The sequence below is a fragment of the Podarcis gaigeae genome (genome assembly GCF_964106915.1).
Source record: "Podarcis gaigeae genome assembly, chromosome: 16".
NCBI classification, from domain to species: Eukaryota; Metazoa; Chordata; class Lepidosauria; order Squamata; family Lacertidae; genus Podarcis; species Podarcis gaigeae.
This window is the reverse complement of record NC_139693.1, coordinates 15,930,370-15,950,469: the sequence shown is the minus strand read 5'-3', so window position 1 is coordinate 15,950,469 and position 20,100 is coordinate 15,930,370. Positions and strand designations below refer to the sequence as shown.

Here is a 20,100-nt window from a genome sequence, read left to right as displayed (position 1 = left end):
CCAACATCAGGGTCTTTTCCAGGGAGTCTTCTCCTTCATGGATCACTGCCTTGCCGTGGTGAAGGGGCTTGAATAACTCAGAGAAGCGATGAGCTATGCCGTGCAGGGCCACGCAAGATGGACAGGTCATAGCGGAGAGTTTTGGCCAAACATGATCCACCTGGAGCAGGAACCGGCAAGCCACTCCAGTATCCCTGCCAAGAAAACTCCATGGACAAAGACAACAGGCTGTACACATGAGCCGCCTTCGAATTCCTGGATCTAGCACGGATTCAGTTCCTGGAATAGGCAGGCTAGCTTCCGTGCTGGATCCAGGAATTCGAAGAGGGCTCAAGCATACAGGCTACCCCTCAATGGGTTTAGGATTGCAGCATAATAAACTTTTTTAAAATTGCATCTTTCACACGAAGTAACACACGGGTTAGAGACAGAAAAAGGCTCATTTCTCTTTGCTGCTTCATTTTCTTTGTTGGTGACGCCCAATTATATCTGGTCTAAAATCCCGCATTTCATTTGAGCTCCAAGGGGAGATTTTTAAAATGGCTTTGTATTCTCGAAAACCCAGAGATTGAGTATACAAACTAATGAGGTGCAGCTCTATATGTTCTTATTTCCGTGGAATGGAGCTTCCCCGGAAGTGCTTCTGGCCTTGTGGCTGTTTATTGGCTAGAGGAAAGATCGGTCAAGAAGGCCACATGACATCAAGAACGGCACTTGAAAACTATGCCTTCCTTAGACATACCAGTAGATTCATACACTGCGACCAGCTTCCGGATCAACTTTTTTGCCTCAAGGGCGGAGAGTTCTCCCCAACATAGTTTTCAACATTGTTGAAAAGAAAGGAAAAAAAACTCTGCCAATTCCAACACGGATGCAGTCTCATCTTCTCCCCTTAGTGTAGGTTCAGGCGAGGGGGTAGGGGTCAGCCTGAAAGTGAGGGACTCGGTTACAACAACCATGCAATGTAGTCCTCTGCGGTGCTTCATGGATGACCGGTAGAGTTACAACAGCCCTGCAGTGCAGTCCAGGTCAGAAATGGGGTCGAGGCTGGTGTGGATTTCCAGCCAACCTCTCAACAGAAAATACCTCTCAGGTTGCAGTAAAAATTAATAAACATTTTGCCATTTCGACTCCCTCGGCCCACATCCAGCGCTCAGCCGCTGATTTGCCACGTTGCTCTTCTAAAATAGCCAGAAGCGTTTTTTTTAAAATACATCACATTGTTCATTCATTCCACTCATTCATTCATTTATTCATTCATTCATAAAATGGTGCTTATATGCCTCTTTCTGTTATCCCGTCTTTCCTTCAGAAGGACCCTTCAGTTTAGGACCTGAATTTAGGGGGTGGGGGAAACCATGACTTTTTTCTTTCCATGGCCAGCTTTCCAAAGTGGGTGGGTGGGGGGGAGAGAGAGAGAGAGAGAGAGAGAGAGAGAGAGAGAGAGAGAGAGAGAAATTATATTGAATCCGTTTTCCGGCCCTGCATGTCAGTCTTCAAGTTACGAGTCTGTTTTTTCGCCATCGACCAGGCAGCAGGTCTTCCTTTCCATTGGGCAGGATAGGGAAGGGGCGTGTCCTGGCGAATAATAAGCAATGGAGAGGGAAGTGGCGCAGCGCAGTCGGAGAATCTTCCACTATCTCGACTTCGGGTTCCCGTTTGCACGAGAAGATCAACGAATAGGGACTTTTCGCGGAATCTTAACACATGGTCTGCTCAGAAGTAACTCCTAGACCAGCAAAGTGTCCGAAGGCTGCAATGCAGTGATGCTAATATACGCACTTACCTGGGAGGACGCCCCACTGAACTCTATTGGGCTTTTCTGAGCAGACATTCATAAGTTCAAAGAAATCTCTTTCATAATCCCCGCCCAAAAGTCAAATGGGGAAGCGGACAAGTTCATTGAGCAAAAGTATTTTCTTCGGATTATTTCAAAGCGCTGTATCGAAGCGCATTGCGGGCTGGGGGTTGGATTAGATGACTCCTTGGGTTCCTCCCGACTTTACCATTCAAACCTCTAGCAGCTGTGCTTCCTTATTGCAATATTTCTTATTCCAATAGATTAAAAAAGATAGGAGATGGTTGGGAGAAGACCCCTCTAGGATGCCCCACATATGGAGGTCTTGATAGAGCGGCGGTCGGAAGCCCGAATTGCACAAAAGCCTCTTTTCTGTTTGTACCTCTTTGGTCCCAAAAGCCCCCGGCATTCCTGCGTGGGCGGGGCGGCTCCTTCCGCCGGCGCGAGAGGGAGATGGGGCTGCTCAGCATCCTGAAGAAGATGAAGCAGAAGGAACGGGAGCTGCGGCTGCTGATGCTGTATCCTTCCGCGCGGGGCAGAGGGGCGAAGGGAGAGGGGAAGGGGTGGCGGGGCTGGGCGAGGGTCCACGCGGGGCTTCGCGTTCCTCCTCCACCTCCTTTTGCTCCGAAGCGTCGAGCAGGGCCAGGGCTGGGGACCGGGCAGCATTTCTAAGCTGCATCCTCAGGGTCTTCTGAACCTAAGTGGCAAAGGGCCTCTGTGCGTGTGCAGAGTGCCTTTGCCTCTCAGAGCAACCCGTGCAAGCCGAACCCGCGCGTCCACGCATCCCGCAGGGTATATGGCGAGAGCCAGCAGTTTCCTAGCAGACTGCATAGGAACACGGGAAGCTGCGTTATACCAAGTCAGACCATTGGCACATCTATCTCAGTATTGCCTACACTGGCTGGCAGCAGCGGCTCTCTAGAGTTCCAGGCCCTACCTGGAGGTGCCAGCAAGGACTAAACCTGGGATGTTTTGCATGCAAAGCACACTCTCTCTGCCACTGAGCAGCAGGCTTTCCCCTTGCTTTGAGGTTCCCTGAAGAAACCTGCAGGAAATTGAGGGAGTGAGTGCAGCAGGCCTCCTCCTCCTCCTCCTCCTCTCTTGCAATTGTGTCCCTATAACTCACCTCCCTATGTCAGGGGCCTGGACAATGCCGGAAAGACTACGATCCTGAAGAAGTTCAATGGGGATGAGATCGACACCATCTCTCCCACGCTGGGCTTCAACATCAAGACCTTGGAGCACCGCGGGTGAGGGGCTCCATCCCGTCCCCTTTCCCCAAAGCTGCCAGGGGGCTGCTGTGACAGGAGGAAGGGGCTCCTCTCTGCATTCCTCCTTCCCTTTCTCCTTCATTGCTGCCCCCCCATTTCCTCCACCCCTTTGTCACCTGCCTGTGGGTCTCCTCTTTGCAGGTTCAAGCTGAACATCTGGGACGTTGGGGGGCAGAAATCCCTGCGCTCCTATTGGCGGAACTACTTTGAGAGCACCGATGGCCTCATTTGGGTGGTGGACAGCGCTGACCGCCAGCGCCTAGATGACTGCAAGAGGGAACTCCAGAGCCTTCTGGTGGAGGAGGTAGGAGCCCAGGGGGGCTGGGAGCGTCTACTTGCTCTGCAGCAGAGGACAGAGTGGACCTTGCGCTCTGCCTGTCCTTCGTGCTGCAAGGGTTAACCGGGCAGGGGGATTTGACACTCGGTGGTAGGACACTTGCTTGGCATGCAAGAGCTCTCCGCTTCAGTCTCCAGGTGGAAACCCCTACTTAAAAGGCCTGTTTGTTACTGGGTCTGATTCAAGGTGCCTAAGTTGTTATTAGGCCCCAAAGATCTGAAAGGTTGCCTCCTTCCCCACAGATCCTCTCGGGTGCTGATATTGGCAGAGGGGGGTCCCATTGGTAGCTCCTCAACCCCCAGAGCCTCAGTTGGGGGTGGCAGCCTGGAGGAGGGCCTTCTTTGTGGCAGCCCCTAAGCTGTGGAACTCCCTCCCCACAGAGGTGCACCTGCCACCTTCATTATACAGCTTTGGAGAATGTCAAAGACACATTTCTTTACTCTGGCCTTTGACACCTGAGGTGTATATTTTTAGGATACACCTTTTTCTTACGCTTGCAGTCTGCTTTAAATTGTATTTAAGGTTGCGTTTTAATGTTGCGACCTGCTCAGGAATTTTAAGATGAAGGGTAGGGCTGGGCGATACTTGGTTTTCAACATTGCAATATATCACCAGCTAAACATCGCGATACTACCAATATATCACAATGCCTGAAATAAGGATGGAGCTATGGAGAAGCATTGGCTGGCTTCGCGGTTTTTCCCGCATTGTGTTTTTTGCAGAACACACACACGTATCATGATTTGTGATATATTGCCAGGTCAAAAATTATGAAATCCGATATGACAATATGGACTTAAACCGGTTTTGGACAGTATTTTGCCCAGCCCTAATGAAAGGTGGTTAATAAAATAATAACAGTAAAGCTCTGGAGACCCACTTCCAGTGCTTTTTTTTTCCTTAAAAAAATGTTTAGGGGTACTCTCATTTTTCTACTCATATTGAAATACTGCCCCTCAATGAGGCCAAACTTAGATTCACAAAATGTTTAGGAGTACAGTGGTACCTCAGGTTAAGTACTTAATTCGTTCCGGAGGTCCGTTCTTAACCTGAAACTGTTCTTAACCTGAAGCACCACTTTAGCTAATGGGGCCTCCTGCTGCTGCCGCGCCGCCGGAGCACGATTTCTGTTCTCATCCTGAAGCAAAGTTCTTAACCACTATTTATGGGTTAGTGGAGTCTGTAACCTGAAGTGTATGTAACCTGAGGTACCACTGTATGCGTACCCCTGCATCCCCCCAGGAAAAAGCACTGTCCGCTTCCTGTCATGGTGGGCCAATCTTCCCCAAGCCCTCCCATCAGCCCCAGTCAGCACTGGGAGTTGTAGTTGAAAATGGCTGGCATAGTGGCTAGCTGGCCCACTGGCCTGACCTGGAGTAAGGCCCCTTCCTGTGTCCCTCTTTAAATCATCCCTTTATTCAGAATCACGAGGACCATAGCCCATGGTAGGCAATGCACACTCTGCTTGCAGAAGATCCCGGTACCATGAGGACTAGAATCTTAGTTTGTTTTTAGGGTCATAGGTCAGTGGCAGAGCACTTGCCTTGTACGCAGAAGGCCCCGAGTTTGTTTCCCACTGGCATCTCCAAGAAGGACCCTGGAGAGCCTCTGCCAGCAAGTGTGGACCATTCTGAGCTTGGTGGACCAATTGGACGACTTGGGATAAGCCTCCCTCCTTCCTAGGTCACATCTTTGTTTCTGTCTCAACAGCGCCTGGCGGGGGCCACCTTGCTCATCTTTGCCAACAAGCAGGACCTGCCTGGGGCCCTGAGCTCCAGCGCCATCCAGGAGGTGAGGATCACTGGCTTTGGGTACCAGGCAAACCAAGGACAGCAGGGTGTCTCACATGGCTTTGAGGAAGTTAATTTCAGCTCAGTTTATTTGGCCAGCAGACCATAAACATTGGATATGGCATAGCATTATCTAAACCAGGCATCCCCAACCTTCGGCCCTCCAGATGTTTTGGACTACAATTCCCATCATCCCTGACCACTGGTCCTGTTAGCTAGGGATCGTGGGAGTTGTAGGCCAAAACATCTGGAGGGCCGCAGGTTGGGGATGCCTGGTCTAGACGACCATAGCATGGACACAACACAATTTTCATCCACACAAATTGTGCCTTTTAAAATAAGAGAGTAAAAGAAGCCATGGTGAGTCAAGAATGCTTAAAATTACGGACGACTGTATTTTTTGGAGTTGGAGAAGTCGGGAAGCACATCAGCCCTAGCCAGCGCAGGGCTGATGGGATTTGTAGTCCCAAACATCTGGAAGGAGCCTGCTTTACAGAGGCTGTCCTGCCCGGCCTGTAGCCTTTCTGGGTGCTACCCACCACCTCTTCAGGTGGGCCTGGTTTCAAGGCCCACCTTCAGGCTTTCCCTTTGAGCTCGCCAGATGCGTGGCCCTCACCCCCCCCAATCTTTCTGCCTCTTTCCAGGCTCTCGACCTCGACAGCATCCACAGCCACCACTGGTGCATTCAAGGCTGCAGCGCCTACACTGGGGAGAACCTCCTTGTGGGTATCGATTGGCTGCTGGATGATATATCCAGCCGGATATTCACCGCGGACTGAGAGGAGAAGGGGGAAACAGGCGCAAACACCTCCAGCTCACCTGCTTTGCGTGGCTTTATAACCTGGAACTGTTTTCCCCTGCTGGGCGTTTTAAGGGCCTTTCCTGGGCGCGGCCCTCATCGAGAAAGCTGCTCAGCTATGTTGGGCAAGAGTGGGGCGCCCCTCTTGTTTCTGTCCTAGGCCATGAGCCAGGCCCCGCCTGCGGAAGGACAATGAAGGTGTATGTTCGGGGTCTCCCCAACACCCCAGTTCTCTGTACGGGATCGTGTCATATTAAGAACATGCCAATAAAGCTGTTGTTGTGGCTCTCAGGACTGGCACACTGGATGGGTTTCTAGGCCCTAGAGCAGCCTGGCTGGTTGTCTTCGTCCCAGCATGGATGGCTGGGGATTCCTCTGCCTTGGACTTGTTCTGGGGAAAATCTAACTGCCAAGGTTGTCTTCTCACGGGTCGCCAGTGTGGTGCCCTCCAGACGTTCAGTATTATTAATTTATTATCCAAGAAGCCCAAGGTGGCAAATGCACGGTTCTCCCCAAACTCATTTAACCTGTGCAACAACCCTGTGAGGAACCTTAAATATTTTCCCCCAAATACTAAAAAACAAATGCATAATTTTACCTCCACAAAAGGCAAAGGGCATTTCTCACAAAGATGTCAGGCAGAGCAAGAGTAGATTGGTACCAGTAGCAGTAAGCTGCCTTTTCACTCTATGGTTGCCAAAGACTGTTGTGAGTTTTCCCCCTCTACCTGAAAGCACTGCTGCACCCTGGAACATTTTCTAACAACAGCAACAGCAAAAATGATTGCAAACTATGAGACTTAGTGTGGCAGCTTACATTTTCCTGCCTACTGACATCAGGCAAGTAAGCGTCTTCACTGTCCTCCTTTTGGGTGCAGGCTGAAAACGTTTTAATTTAGGCAAGCCTATCTCAGATTCTCCCACCTTTGCCCACACCCTACTCCCTATTTTAGGGGCCAATCCAGATATCTAGATGCTGACATGTTGCTTTTGATTATTTTTAAGTGTATTAAACTACTATTATTGATAATTTTAATATTTATTGTATACTGTTTAGAGAGGTTTACTATGAGGGGTATATGACATTTTGTTAAATAGCAAGTAAATAAAAATAAGAGAGTAAATGACAGGGCAGGAACAAGGGAGATGAATGTGAGAAGAGAGGGAGGGATGGTCTGGAAATCCAGGGGAATGACAAAAAATGCAAAGGAAAGAATAGAGGGGGGGACACACACCTCTGCTAGCTCATATTTCATTGATGATACTATTTGTCTAAGAGGAAGAAAAAGTATTTTTAATATTCAAATTTTTGCAGGAAAAAAATCCCTGCTCCTCTATTTCTCATTAAAGAAGCAACTTAAGCTGGTCCTCCTTAAATCTCAGGCGCCTCAGCCTCCTGCAAACGTGGTCCCCTTGGAAAGACAGATGGAGCTTTCTTCTCGCCAGATTGACTGCCCACTCCAGGCTTACTATGCAAAAAGTGTCCAGCATAAACTCTGCAGGCCCAGTGAGCCCCACCCTATTCTGCTCCCTTAGTCTTGCAGCAGGACGCAATGCGCGTCGGGCACTTTGCAGAGGAGCCCTGACGCGTGCTGTCCGGGCTTGCACTTGGAAGACGCTCCCTCGTCCCTGGAGTATTAGGCAATGGGAGCGGCCAACAGGCCGCGCATGCGCACTACGGGGGGAGTCCGGGCGCCAGAGGAAAACGAGGGCAGGAGCCGCCCAGCCCGGCGGTCCTGGATTTAAAGGGGCCGCAGCGCCCGGAGGGGCGGCAGGATGTCCCGCCGGGTGAAGGAGGAGTACCAGCGGCACTACACGGTGACCGAGCACCGCAGCCACCCCAAGGGCTACACCGAGTACAAAGTGACTGCCAAGGTGAGGAAGGGGCTGCTGCAGGGAGGGGGAGCCGCCGTACCTGGGGAGCCGCCTAGATGCTCACCTGGAGGGATTTGAATCCGCTGCACCTGTTCGCTGGACGTCGAGCCTCTGTGCATGTGCGGAGTGCAAGCTCAGAGCAGGCTCGGGCAAAGGGGCAGTGGCTTCCAGCTTAGGGTGGGCTTGCTCTCCTTGCAGAGGGCTTCTGGTTCTCCCCTCTTGCTTTTACCTGGAAGTAAACCCAACTGAGCTCAGTGGGACTTACGTCTGAGTAGACACACAGGAAGGGCCGTAGCGCGGTGAAAAAGCGGCCGCCTTGCAAGCAGAGCATCCCAGGTTAGATCTGCAGGGGCACCTCCAGGTAGGTCTGGGAGAGAGCCCTGCCTGCTGGCCTGAAATCCCAAAGAGGAGCTGCTGCTGCTGCTGCTGCTGCTGCTGCTGCTGCTGCTGCTGCTGCCAGTCAGTGTCGGCAGTACTGAGTTGGTCTGACCTGGTATAAGGTAGCACTATTGCAGGCTACATGGCTGCAATCCTGTATGCATCCTTGTAAGTTTCATAGAACTCTTGACTACATCCCAGTAGGGTAACAGCTCCCATCCTCTCTCCTTAACCTGGAAATAATAAGGACTGCCTTCTGGCTCAGAGTGGGCCTCAGCTCTGGCATTTGTGCCCACACCCTGCTCTCTGCTCCGCCCTTGGGGGTTCAGCTGTGTCTAAGGAATGGCAGAGATCTTTTCTTTGGATACCAGGGCCCCCTAAAACAGGAGTAGGGGGAGTCTGTTGGGAGCACCTGAGAAGAGCTTTCTGGGTCAGGCCATGGTGGGCCCACCTGGTCCAGCATCCTGTTCTCACAGTGGCCAGCCAGTTGCCCCAGAGAGAAACCTGCAAGGAGGATTCGAGCCTCTTATTCCTTGACTGCTAAGCTTACTCAGGAGTCTTTGGTGAGGTACCTTATCAGAACCTTTTCGAAAGTCCCAAATACACTATGTCAAAAACAGATGAATCGAGATGCTGCTTGTCCCTCTCAAAGAACTCCCAATAGGTGTGTGAAACAGGTCTTCAGCGAGGCTTTTTCTTCCCTATATGCCTGGTTTGTTTATCTTTTAAAAATATTTCCTGCCAGTTTTCTGGAGTGCATAGAAATCGCAGTTCACACGCCACCCCAAGGAAGATGCCCCAAGGAAACCCACCTTCCTTGGTGCAGGAGGAAAAGAATGTGCCCCCTCCAACACACACACACACACACACACACACACACACACACACACACGTACCCCTTGCTGGCTGCAAATCCCTTGCTCATGCTCAAAATCTCACTTTTTGTCCCCTTTCCAGTTTGTCTCAAAGGTGAACCCAGAAGATGTCAAAGAGGTAGGTCCTTGCTGGGTGACCCAGGCGGGGTGGGAGGGTGGGACTTGCCAGCCGCTTCAGAAATGTCATCCATTTTGTTTCTGCCCTGTCATGCCTCCAAGGAGCTCAAGACAAAGTTTCACAAAGCAGGTGGTACCAGGGGGCAATGGGATTACCTAGGGTGATTCTAGGACGCCAGAGTGCTGGTGGTGCACATATCTCCCAGACTTGGGTCAGGTTCCTCGGTTCTGTTGAGTTAATTAAACAAAGTGGTGTTTAACTGGATTTCGAACAAATGTGAATTAACGGTTGCTGTTTGGGATTTTGTCCTCAGTGGTTCATGCAAAGTGCTATTCTGAGCAGTGCTTTCTGATGGATAGAGTAGCGAGCGCCAGGGAGGAATTTGTGGGACCCATAATATTTGGGAACTACTGGTGTAGGCAGTATTTAGCTGCAGTAGGTGGGCCACTGGTCGGACTCAGAGACAGCTTTGTAGATCTTCCACAGGAGAGAGGGCACTCCAAGCACGGTCCTCATGCCTCTTCCTTCCTACAGATCGTGGTCTGGAAACGGTACAGTGACTTCAAGAAGCTGCACGGGGACCTGGCGTACACGCATCGCAACCTCTTCCGTCGACTGGAGGATTTCCCCCCCTTCCCCAAGGCTCACGTCTTTGGTGAGGGTCTCCGGCTGGGTGGGAGATGGGCAGCTGCTGGGTTGAGCCAAAAGGGGGGGGCACATCTGATCTGACATCCCATCCCCATAGGGGCCAGCCAGACGCCCCTTCTGGGAAGCCCCTGAGCAGGAGCCGAGCAAAATATGGAATTGGAAACATGGAATTGGAAGGCACCCCCCCCCCCGTGTCATCTTGTCCAACTCTCTGCAATGCAGGAATCCCAGCTAAAGAATCTTTGACAAATAGTTGTCCGACCTCACTTTAAAAACCTCCATTGAAGGAGAACTCACCACCTTCTGAGGGCATCCGTTCCACTGTCAAAACAGCTCCTACCCTCGGAAAGTTCTTCCTAATGTTTAATTTAGCTGGGGTCTCCTTTTTTCTTGCCATTTTAATCCGTTGGTTCGCGTCCTCCGCTCTGGAGAAGCAGAAAACAAGCTTGCTCCATCTTCCATGTGCCAGCCTTTCAGATATTCGAAGGTGGCTAAATGGCTGTAACATGGAAGCTTTCTTCCTGCTGCTCCAGAGGCTAATATAATAATGATGAGGATAATAATAAATTACTTGTACTTTACCCTTCTGACTGGGTTGCCCCAGTCTAGGACCTGAACTTGTGATTCCCAGCAATCTGCTTTTAAAAACCATTTAAATTGGGGGGGGGGGTCACAACACCTTGTGGTAGCAAATTCCACAGCTAAACTACGTGAAGGTGTGCCTAATTTTGTCTGCCCCAAATCTCCCATCGTTCAGCCCCACCAGATTCCATTTTTGAGGGTCTGCAGCTGAAAGTTTTAGGTTCTGGTGATTTTTTGCTAGGCCAGAAAAACAGAGGCCTCTTGTGCATTGCTTCAGGGTCGTTGTCGCTGGTACATGAGAGCAGAGGGGTGTGTGTGTGTGTGTGTGTGTGTGTGTGTGTGTGTGTTTTCTGATCCCCTCACACACATGATTTGAATCTGTTCCTCTTCTTTGCAGGCCGATTTGAGCCTGAGGTGATTGAGGAGCGGCGGAAAGCGGCTGAGGTCATGCTACGCTTCACTGTGGACATTCCAGCCTTGAACAACAGCCCTCAGCTGAAGGAGTTCTTTCGGGTATTTTTGGCCGGGCAGGTTTTATTTATTTATTGCATCTATTTATTTACCGTATTTTTCGCCCTATAGGACACACCGTCCCATAAGGCGCACCTAGTTTTTTTGGGGGGAAATAAAGGGAAAAAATTATTCCCCCCCCCAGGTGCGGGGCTGGGGCGGGGGAGGCCCGAGCTTCCCCCGCCGCAGCCCCCAAACAGGTAGCTCTCTGCAAGCCATGGGAGCCCAGCACTGGCTCCCGCTGCTTGCGGAGAGGTCCGCGAAGCCTGGACGCGCTGAGCTCAGCGCGGCAGGCTTCGGCATGCAGGCAACTCTCCGCAAGCAGCGGGAGCGCTCCCACTGCTTGCGGAGAGGTCCGCGAAGCCTGCAGAGCGAGAGGGGTCGGTGCGCACCAACCCCTCTCGCTCTCCAGGCTTCAGCGAAAGCCTGCATTCGCCCCATAGGACGCACACACATTTTCCCTTCATTTTTGGAGGGGAAAAAGTGCGTCCTATAGGGCGAAAAATATGGTATATCCCACCTTTTTCTCCAAAGGTGCTTCAGGTTGGTGGCCATCCCTGCCTCCTGTGGGAGGGAGTTCCGTAGTTTAACTTTGTGCTGTGTGAATAAGGAAACACATAGTTAATGGGCCCACCAAGAAACCCCCCCACAGCAGTTTCCAAGTGGTCTCCCTGCCCACTGCCACTACCACTCCAAAAATGCTAAAGCCATCTTTGGAGTTGTTTTTCTGGGTCCCTCTTTGGTTGCAAAAGTGGCACTGGGTCCTTGCCTGAAGTTTTGCCCCGATCCTCAAATAAAGGAACCCTCGTCTCCCCCGCCCGGCCGACATTTGGACCCACTCTCTGCTGCTTCTGTCTTGCAGGGTGGGGAAGGGAGGAGACCTCTGGAGACCCGCGACCTGCCCTCTCTGCCTCCCCCTCTGATCCCAGTGCCGCCATCCTCGGAAGGAGTGGAGCCAGCGGAAGATGCTCTGGGATCTGTGGATGAGCAGGTGCTCCTGGACTCTAAACAGGGGGGCCGCCTGGATTTGGAGCAGCAGAACCCTGATGTTGCTCCGGAGGCAGCGAGCGAGGAGTGTGGTGCCCTGCAGCCCCGAACGGAGGAGGAAGGTACAGCCTTCTAGAGCTTCGGGCATAAAACGAGACAAGTTGTGGATCTGGTTTGCGTTTTGTTTTCCTCATGGAGAGAAAGGCACTCTGCACATGCTCAGGCGCGGTATTTAATTTTTTTCCTTACTTGAACAGAGACCATGATAAGGATATTTTTGGAGAGAAGAGATGGGTAGGACAACTAGGAGACATTTCTTCTTCTTTTCCTGTTCCTTCTCCCTCTCCTCACCCGTAGAGGGAGCAGTGGGAGCCCTTCCAGGGGCCACATTTCAACGGTGGCAAAAGTGGGTCTGGCTGGAGATTTGAGTAAGATTTTTAACGTAAGGAAGGCAGGGGACGTGTGGCCCTGGTGGTCCTCCTTGACCTCTCAGTGGCTTTTGACACCACTGGTTTGGATTTGATATCCCGCTTTATCACTACCCGAAGGAGTCTCAAAGCAGCTAACATTCTCCTTTCCCTTCCTGCCCCACAACAAACACGCTGTGAGGTGAGTGGGGCTGAGAGACTTCAAAGAAGTGTGACTAGCCCAAGGTCACCCAGCAGCTGCATGTGGAGGAGCGGAGACGTGAACCCGGTTCCCCAGATTACGAATCTACTGCTCTTAACCACTACACCACACCGGCTCACACTGGTGTCCTTCTGGAGTGACCTGGGCAGGTGGGAGATGGAGGGTGCTCCCTTGCATAGAGGTTCTGTCCCTACCTACAGGGCCACTGCCAGAAAGTAGGAGAGGGTGACCCAGCTCCATGGCCTGTCTCCCACACTATTTAACACCTGTATGAAACTCTTGGGAGCTGTCACCTGGGGATTGGGAGCAGGTATGCTGGTGGCAAACACCTGTATCTCTCCATACCATCAGAAGGAGGAGAGGCTGGGCAGGTGTCTGCTGGCAGTGATGGGGACCAATAAACCGAGGCTGAAACCTGTAAGGATAGAAACGTCATGGCTGGGCTGTTCCGGTGTCCAGGAATTAGGAGTATTTCCTGGGAGGGGTTGTACTCCGTCTGAAGGGCCAGGTTGGTCACCCAGGGGATACTCCTAGATTCCAAATTGTTCCTGGACTCCCAAGTGGCTTTTGCAACCAGGAGCGCCTATACCTGTCAAGGCTTCGGAAAAGCTATTCCTCCCCCTGTTGCAGCAAGAGCAGAAGGAACAAGGTAGAGTCCTTTTTAATGATTTTATTCAGTCATAATACAGTGGTACCTCGGGTTACATACGCTTCAGGTTACAGACTCCGCTAATCCAGAAATAGTACCTCGGGTTAAGAAATTTGCTTCAGGATGAGAACAGAAATTGAGCTCCGGCGGCGCGGCAGCAGCAGGAGGCCCCATTAGCTAAAGTGGTGCTTCAGGTTAAGAACAGTTTCAGATTAAGAACGGACCTCCGGAACGAATTAAGTACTTAACCCGAGGTACCACTGTAAAAAGGTAAAGGGACCCCTGACCATTAGGTCCAGTCGTGACCGACTCTGGAGTTGCGGCGCTCATCTTGCTTTATTAGCCAAGTGAGCCGGCGTACAGCTTCCGGGTCATGTGGCCAGCACGACTAAGCCACTTCTGGTGAACCAGAGCGGCGCACGGAAACGCTGTTTACCTTCCCGGCAGAGCGGTACCTATTTATCTACTTGCACTTTGATGCGCTTTCAAACTGCTAGGTTGGGAGGAGCAGGGACCGAGCAGCGGGAGCTCACCCTGTTGCGGGGATTCGAACCGCCAACCTTCTGATCGGCAAGTCCTAGGCCACCCGCATTCCATGGTACCACTGTAGTGAGAGACAAAAGAACGCAGCAAGCCTTAGCAATGGTGTTGCTCCAAACTGGGCTGCTCCTCCCTCCTCCCTAGCAACAGCATCTCCCTTTACGGTGTCCACTTGTGGTCAAACGTCTTTGATTCCTTTGTTCCTGCACTCTTAACGAACCCTGACGAGTTCTGGGAGAAGGGAAATCAGAAATACCCTCCGATGACAACGCGTCACCTGGCTGCCCTGCCACAATTCCCACCCCCCTTCTTCTAGCCCTTCCCAACTCTTCTGTTCATCTGAGCTGTGACTTTCCTCAAACCCCTGCTATAAATCAATGCTACAGCCCTCTTCTCCTGCAGCGTCATAAAGGGGGTGGGGGGGGGGGAATGATCCATCTCGCCCTCTTGAGTCCATTCCCTGACGATACCCAGCTGAGCCAGATTTGTGGCCAGTCCTAGATCAGGGCATCCTGGCCCCAGCTGTCCACACTCTAGTGACCTCCTGCCTGGACTGCTGTAATGCAGCCAATATGGGAATTATCTCAGCAGTTTCCAGATTGGATATGAGCCGCTGCAGGCTGTGCCTGTTAATGGTGTTCACCTGCCAAAGGAAGCCTCTGCTAAGGCTTAGCTTGTAAGGACTCATGAAGGTGAGTCGTTACAATGATGCGGGGGGGGGGGGGCTTGAGCCTCTTGGAACTGGATAGGAGGGGAAACAATCTGACCTCTGGCTGGCGCACTTTCTCTGTGCACCTGTGGAAGATCCTTAAGGCCCTGCGCACGTCCAGGACCACCTCTGTAGCCCATTTGAGTCCGAGTGCTGATTGGGCCATTGCAAAGCCTTGTCACTCTAGGCCAGGGGTCTGCAACCTTTAAGACAAAAAGAGCCACTTGGACCCGTTTCCGAAGGAAAAAAAAAGGGGGAGCCGCAAAACCACTGCAACATTTAAAGCATGCGCGCCGCTGCCCTCCGATCTGACAGCGGGCGGGAAGGTGACGTCGGGACGGTGCGTGACTAGCGCACACACCGCCCCCATGCGACGTCACAGCCAGTACAGCGCCCGCCACAGTGGGGAGTGTCGGGGCGCACAATGCGTCTCCTCCCCTCGCTAGTATCTGCCCCGGAGCCGCGGCAAAGGTGTGGCTCCAGAGCCGCAGGTTGCAGACCCCTGCTCTAGGCCATGGGTAGGCAAACTAAGGCCTGGGGCCTGGATCTGGCCCAATCACCTTCTAAATCAGGAATCAGTGTGTTTTTACATGAGTCCTTTTATTTAAAATGCATCTCTGGGTTATTGTGGAGCATAGGAATTGGTTCTTTTTAAAAATATATATATAATCCAGTCCCCCACAAGGTCTGAGGGACAGGGGACCGGCCCCCTGCTGAAAACTTTTGGTGACCCCTGCTCTAGGCATTTTCTGGGTTGGGACTTATCGATGTCTTGCACTGATCATGTCCCCTCCACAGGGAGGCCCTCCTCGCCCGAGAAGTGTGACGACGAGGCCTTGGATGCTCTCTTTGCCTTTGGCGGCGACGAAGAGGAGGAGGAAGGCGAGAAGGGTCTGGGGTCGCCCTCCCGCGGCCCCTTGTCACTCCAGGAGTTAGCCCTGTTTGATCCCTTCTCAAAGGAAGGTAGGTGGGCTCAAATGCCAAGTGGCGGGGAGGGGGGCCCCTGGACCATGTAGGATATAGGTAGCCAAGTTGCAGAGTCCCTCCCCACCTCTGAACACTGACCGGTTCCAGGAAGATGAACAGCAAGCTGAATTGCATTGTTGGGATTTTACTTTTAGTTTTTCTGTACTGTTGCCACAATGCTTGGCAGTGGAAAGTATTCTGGATGGAGTAAGCATATGGCTTGCAGGGTACTCCTGGTTACATCTTAGGGGCCAAATCCTCCTCCTTGGTTTGCTAGCTATGGCCGTTCCTGGTCAGAGATAGCCTGACCACTGTAGTCTGTGAAGCTGGACTACTGCAATGTGCTTTGTGTGGGGCTGCCCTTGGGCCTAGTTCAAACGCTCCAGCTGGTGCAGAATGCAGCAACTAGACTGCTGATGGGAGCATCTGACCAAGAACATGTGACAGCCTTGTTAAAACAGCTGAGCCAGGTTCAAGGCCCTTTTATTAATTTACAAAACAACTTTGGTCCAGGGTATTTCACTTTGACCACTGAGGTCATCTGCAGGAATGTCGCTGGTCATTCCCAGAGCTGCCAAGGCTTATTTGACAACAAGAAGAACCTGAAGCCTTCAGTGTTGTTGGCCTGGTCCTGTGGAACTCTCTGCCCCTACAGATTCAGCAGGCGCCTTTTGTGCCAACTTTTAAATGCCTGCTGGAGACTTTTCTATTCTGCCATATCTGTGTAGGCAATTAAAAGTGCATCGTTCTGCAATGGTTCATTGAGGTCTGTTTTTAACCTTTTAATAGTTTCATTGTACGGTTTTGTTTTTATTGCCATAAGCTGTTATAATTTTTTCTTTGTTTAAAAAACTGCAGTGGTGTGCAAATATTTTTGTACGTTAATAGATAAATAACATTTTTCTTTGTTCTGTCCAGACCCCGGTGCAGCCAGCCTCTCCCACGAGGAAGAGCTGGCCGCTCTCGCTGCCTCAGGACATGGACCAGCGCTTTCTGCCCCCAGCGCAGGAGCGGGCCAGGTAGCCCAGGAAGGAGCTGCTGCATCGGACCCAGGCAGTTACCTGCCGTTGGCCACAGAGCGCATCAGGCAGGCCTTGGAGAGTGAAGCTGCCAAGGACTACAAGGCGGCTTTCTGTGGCTACCGCAGCGGTGTTGACCTCTTGCTGCAGGGACTGCAAGGTAACGGGCGATGCCTGGTCCCCAAACTATATTCCAGCTCCCCTCCCCTGGGGAGGGCCTGGGAATTGGTCTCCGAGAGTCAGAGCCACAAGTCCATGTGGCTTCTAGGAAGTTAGCCCGTTTCAACTCGCTGAGGCTTGCTTCCAAGTAAACGTGGCTGTAAACTTTGCCTTTTCAAGGTCTCTGAGGGGACCCTGCCCCCCTCACTTTAATCTCCTTTATTTATTTATTTCAAAAGATTTAAATGCTGGTTGATTGCAAGAAGAAACCTCAAAATGTGGGGGGGGGGGGGAGAGAATGGTTTCATAATTTTTGACCTGCCAATTTATCGTGAATCACGCGTGGGCACGCGATGCAAATATCACAATGCGGTAAAAACACCCAATGCCTCTACATAGCTCCAACCTTATTTCAGACATCGTGATATATTGGTATATTGCGATGCTTAGCCAGTGATATATTGCGATGAAAACCAGATGTCGCCCAGCCCTAGCCATCACTGCTTGCTAAAGGCATGAGTTCCAGAGGTTTAACCACATACTTAATTTCATCTGTCCCGTTACTCGTCTTTGTTGGGCTTTGGGCCTTCTGCATGCAAGGCAGATTGCTCTAACTGCTAAGCCACTGCCCTGCCACCCTTTAGTTGCCAGGAGGGTAGTAGCCATCAGCCAAGACCTGCTCCTCCCTTCTTTCAGGGGACCCTGACGCAGCTCGCAGGGAGGCCGTGAAGAAGAAGACAGCAGAGTACCTACAGAGGGCCGAGGAAATCTTCCAGCTGCACCTGAAGCATCTACAGCTGTGAGTGGGGCTTCCAAACCCCACACTCCACCCGCAGTGGCCGTGCATCAGCTTGGGAGCAGAATGGCCATTTGCTTCCTCACTGACCCACAGCCTCACTCTGGCATAAGCTGCCCGGAACAGATCCAGCCCCTTGACTTCACCCGAACCCTGTCTCACTTTTGTTGGGAACTCAGGCCGCACTGTAAAAACAATACATGTTTGTAAATCTCCTTTCCACCCGTGTGTCTTGGTTTATTCCCACTGCGCCTGGACGACCGTAGAACCTGCTGGATCAGGCCGAGGGCCTCCCTTGTCCATCATTCTTTTCTCAGAGTGGCTAACCTGGTGCCTCTTCTAGGAAACCTCCATCAAACTCAGGAACTGCATGTGTCAGTTTGGGGGGAAAGAGAAAACAACCCATGCAGACAGCAGCTTATAAATTGCAGCAATAAGATTTGTTCCAACAAAATTTAATCCCTCAGGAGCTTTCCACATTGTAAAACTTGCTTCTCAATGAATAAAAGTTTTCCTTGTCATTTTCACAGGGAGAGTCCTTTAAAAGAGGCCCTGTGGATACAGAGTACACATGTTCCACAGGGCCTCTTTGAAAAGACACCCTGTACAAAACTCGCTTCTCCAATAAATTATAGAGATTTCCAGTATTTATCTGTTTCACATCGTTTGCTTTTTCAGTTATGCATCCTTTTTTTCTGTCAGCAACTGACCAAGCCTCCCCACTGATGCCCAAACAATTGGTTTTTATCGCAAACAATGTCATTGGAACAAATCTTATTGCAGTGATTTCTAAGCTATTACCTGCACGGGTGGTTTTCTTTGAGGAAACCTGCAAGCAGGACTTGAGCACCAGAGCCCTCTCTCCTCCCGGAGCCAGAACAGAGCCATCCTGGCTAGTAGCCATCAATAGCCTTTTCCTCCATAAATCTGTCTCATCTTCTTTTAAAGCCATCCAAGTTGGTAGCCATCACTGCCTCCTTTATCTCAGATATGTGCTGCATGAGTATGTTCTTTTTTTTAATCTGTCCTGAAGCCTGAATCTGCCCAGGAACTCGGTCAGCTTTTGATTCTCTTCCCACCTAGGGAACTTTAACGCAAGAGAGGAAAAAGTGCATTTTAACTATTCTGCATTTTGTAAAATGCATAGCTGAAATTGGGGGAAGGGGCCCTTGTGTTCCAGGGCCCAGCCTGCTCCTGCAATTGCCATCTGTTTTAACTGTTTTTAATTCAGAATATTCGCTTGTAACCTGCCCTGGGACTTGCTAGTGAAGAGTGGGCCATACATGTTAACATTAATCATAGTAATTAACAACAGTAACAATCTGTAGGTAAGAGGGGCAACAGAGACTGATAGGATCCGTGTTTACTTAGAAACAAGGTCCACAGAGTTCGTCAGTAGACTCCAAAGTCAAAATGTGCAGAGGGTCACATCCTTAAAATATCTTTACGGTAAGCTATTTCTTACAAATGTTCAAGAAGAGAGCAGCAATTAGCCTATCGAAAGGACGGATCTGTTTAATCCAAGCCAAGAGGTAGTTCTTCCAGTAATTTTCCCTGGCATCACATTATAAAATTCACTCTTCCAAATTTCAGACATATCGAGTGAAAAATGCTCTATAAATTATAGCTCTTTTAAAATATTAGGAGGCAGTTTTTCCCCACCTCTTCACATACCGAAGAAGGGTTATTTCGGGGGTGGGGGAGAAGTGTTGCGAGGCTTTGGGACTCCCCCTGCCCACCCAAACACACCATGCTGGGCTCTTGTCCCATGGTAGGGAACCTGGAATTTGGTAGGGTTCCTGCATTTGACAACGGGAAGGCTAGATAAGGGCGAGGGGCTGATCTTTTTGGCCTCAGGTCTGCATTCATCTTTGGGTCCAACCCTGCAGGAGCTGGCCGGGGGTGGGGGTGGGGAGGGAGGCCACAAAAACACAGACCAAACTGACATTTCCTCCTTCTCAGTTTCAAGGCAGAAGGCTTGATAGGCCTTCTGCGTCACTAGAGTGATGCTCCAGTGATTTAACTCATTCCATGCTGTACTTGGGGTGCTTCCTTTCTGGCACACCTCAAATCTGGCACACGTATGATGGTGGGGTGAGGGGCATGCGCTAGGGCAGCCTGTTATCTCCCCCCAGATGTCCTCAGACTACAATTCCCATCAGCCCCAGCCAGCAGGTACTGCCCGCCCCTGAAAACATACACACAGCTATTCCCCCCCCCCCAAAGAGCCAGTGGTGGTGGTGGTGTTGTGATTAAAGAGGGTCAGACCAGGACCTGGGAGACTAGGGTTCAAATCCGCCACTCAGCCACTCAGCTCACTGCCTCTCAGCCGAACCTCCCTCACAGGGTTGTTGTGGGGATTAAATGAGGAAAGGGAGAACCATGTATGCCATCTTGATGAGCTCCTTGGAGGAAAAGGTGAACACAATACAGTGGTACCTCAGGTTAAGTACTTAATTCATTCTGGAGGTCTGTTCTTAACCTGAAACTGTTCTTAGCCGGAAGCACCACTTTAGCTAATGGGGCCTCCTGCTGCTGCTGCTGCGCCACCAGAGCCCAATTTCTGTTCTTATCCTGAAGCAAAGTTCTTAACCTGAAGCACTATTTCTGGGTTAGCGGAGTCTGTAACCTGAAGCGTCTGTAACCTGAGGTACCACTGTAATAA

At 51.1% G+C, this 20,100-nt stretch overlaps 2 protein-coding genes across 2 annotated transcripts; both read left to right on the top strand.

Annotated features, from left to right (window-relative positions):
* The first annotated feature begins 331 nt into the window (after positions 1 to 331).
* ARL2 (ARF like GTPase 2) lies at positions 332 to 6,286 on the top strand. Its single transcript, XM_083716571.1, has 5 exons — positions 332 to 2,316; positions 2,938 to 3,048; positions 3,211 to 3,373; positions 5,117 to 5,197; positions 5,841 to 6,286. The coding sequence occupies exons 1-5, from the start codon at positions 2,252 to 2,254 to the stop codon at positions 5,973 to 5,975; spliced, it is 555 nt and encodes a 184-aa protein (XP_083572697.1). The 5' UTR covers positions 332 to 2,251; the 3' UTR covers positions 5,976 to 6,286.
* Positions 6,287 to 7,663: 1,377 nt separating this feature from the next.
* Positions 7,664 to 17,657, top strand: SNX15 (sorting nexin 15). The gene is made up of 8 exons (XM_083716531.1): positions 7,664 to 7,869; positions 9,205 to 9,240; positions 9,775 to 9,895; positions 10,868 to 10,983; positions 11,843 to 12,089; positions 15,294 to 15,458; positions 16,380 to 16,640; positions 17,336 to 17,657. The coding sequence occupies exons 1-8, from the start codon at positions 7,771 to 7,773 to the stop codon at positions 17,440 to 17,442; spliced, it is 1,152 nt and encodes a 383-aa protein (XP_083572657.1). The 5' UTR covers positions 7,664 to 7,770; the 3' UTR covers positions 17,443 to 17,657.
* The last annotated feature ends 2,443 nt before the right edge of the window (positions 17,658 to 20,100 follow it).

What these genes read in the sequence shown, in the direction of transcription:
- ARL2 (XM_083716571.1), top strand. Translation starts at nt 2,252, where the DNA reads ATGGGGCTGCTCAGCATCCTGAAGAAGATGAAGCAGAAGGAACGGGAG. An exon ending in GAGCTGCGGCTGCTGATGCT is followed by an intron (nt 2,317 to 2,937) that starts GTATCCTTCCGC and finishes TCCCTATGTCAG; the next exon opens with GGGCCTGGACAATGCCGGAA. An exon ending in GCTCCAGCGCCATCCAGGAG is followed by an intron (nt 5,198 to 5,840) that starts GTGAGGATCACT and finishes GCCTCTTTCCAG; the next exon opens with GCTCTCGACCTCGACAGCAT.
- SNX15 (XM_083716531.1), top strand. Translation starts at nt 7,771, where the DNA reads ATGTCCCGCCGGGTGAAGGAGGAGTACCAGCGGCACTACACGGTGACC. An exon ending in GCCCCGAACGGAGGAGGAAG is followed by an intron (nt 12,090 to 15,293) that starts GTACAGCCTTCT and finishes TCCCCTCCACAG; the next exon opens with GGAGGCCCTCCTCGCCCGAG. An exon ending in TGATCCCTTCTCAAAGGAAG is followed by an intron (nt 15,459 to 16,379) that starts GTAGGTGGGCTC and finishes TGTTCTGTCCAG; the next exon opens with ACCCCGGTGCAGCCAGCCTC.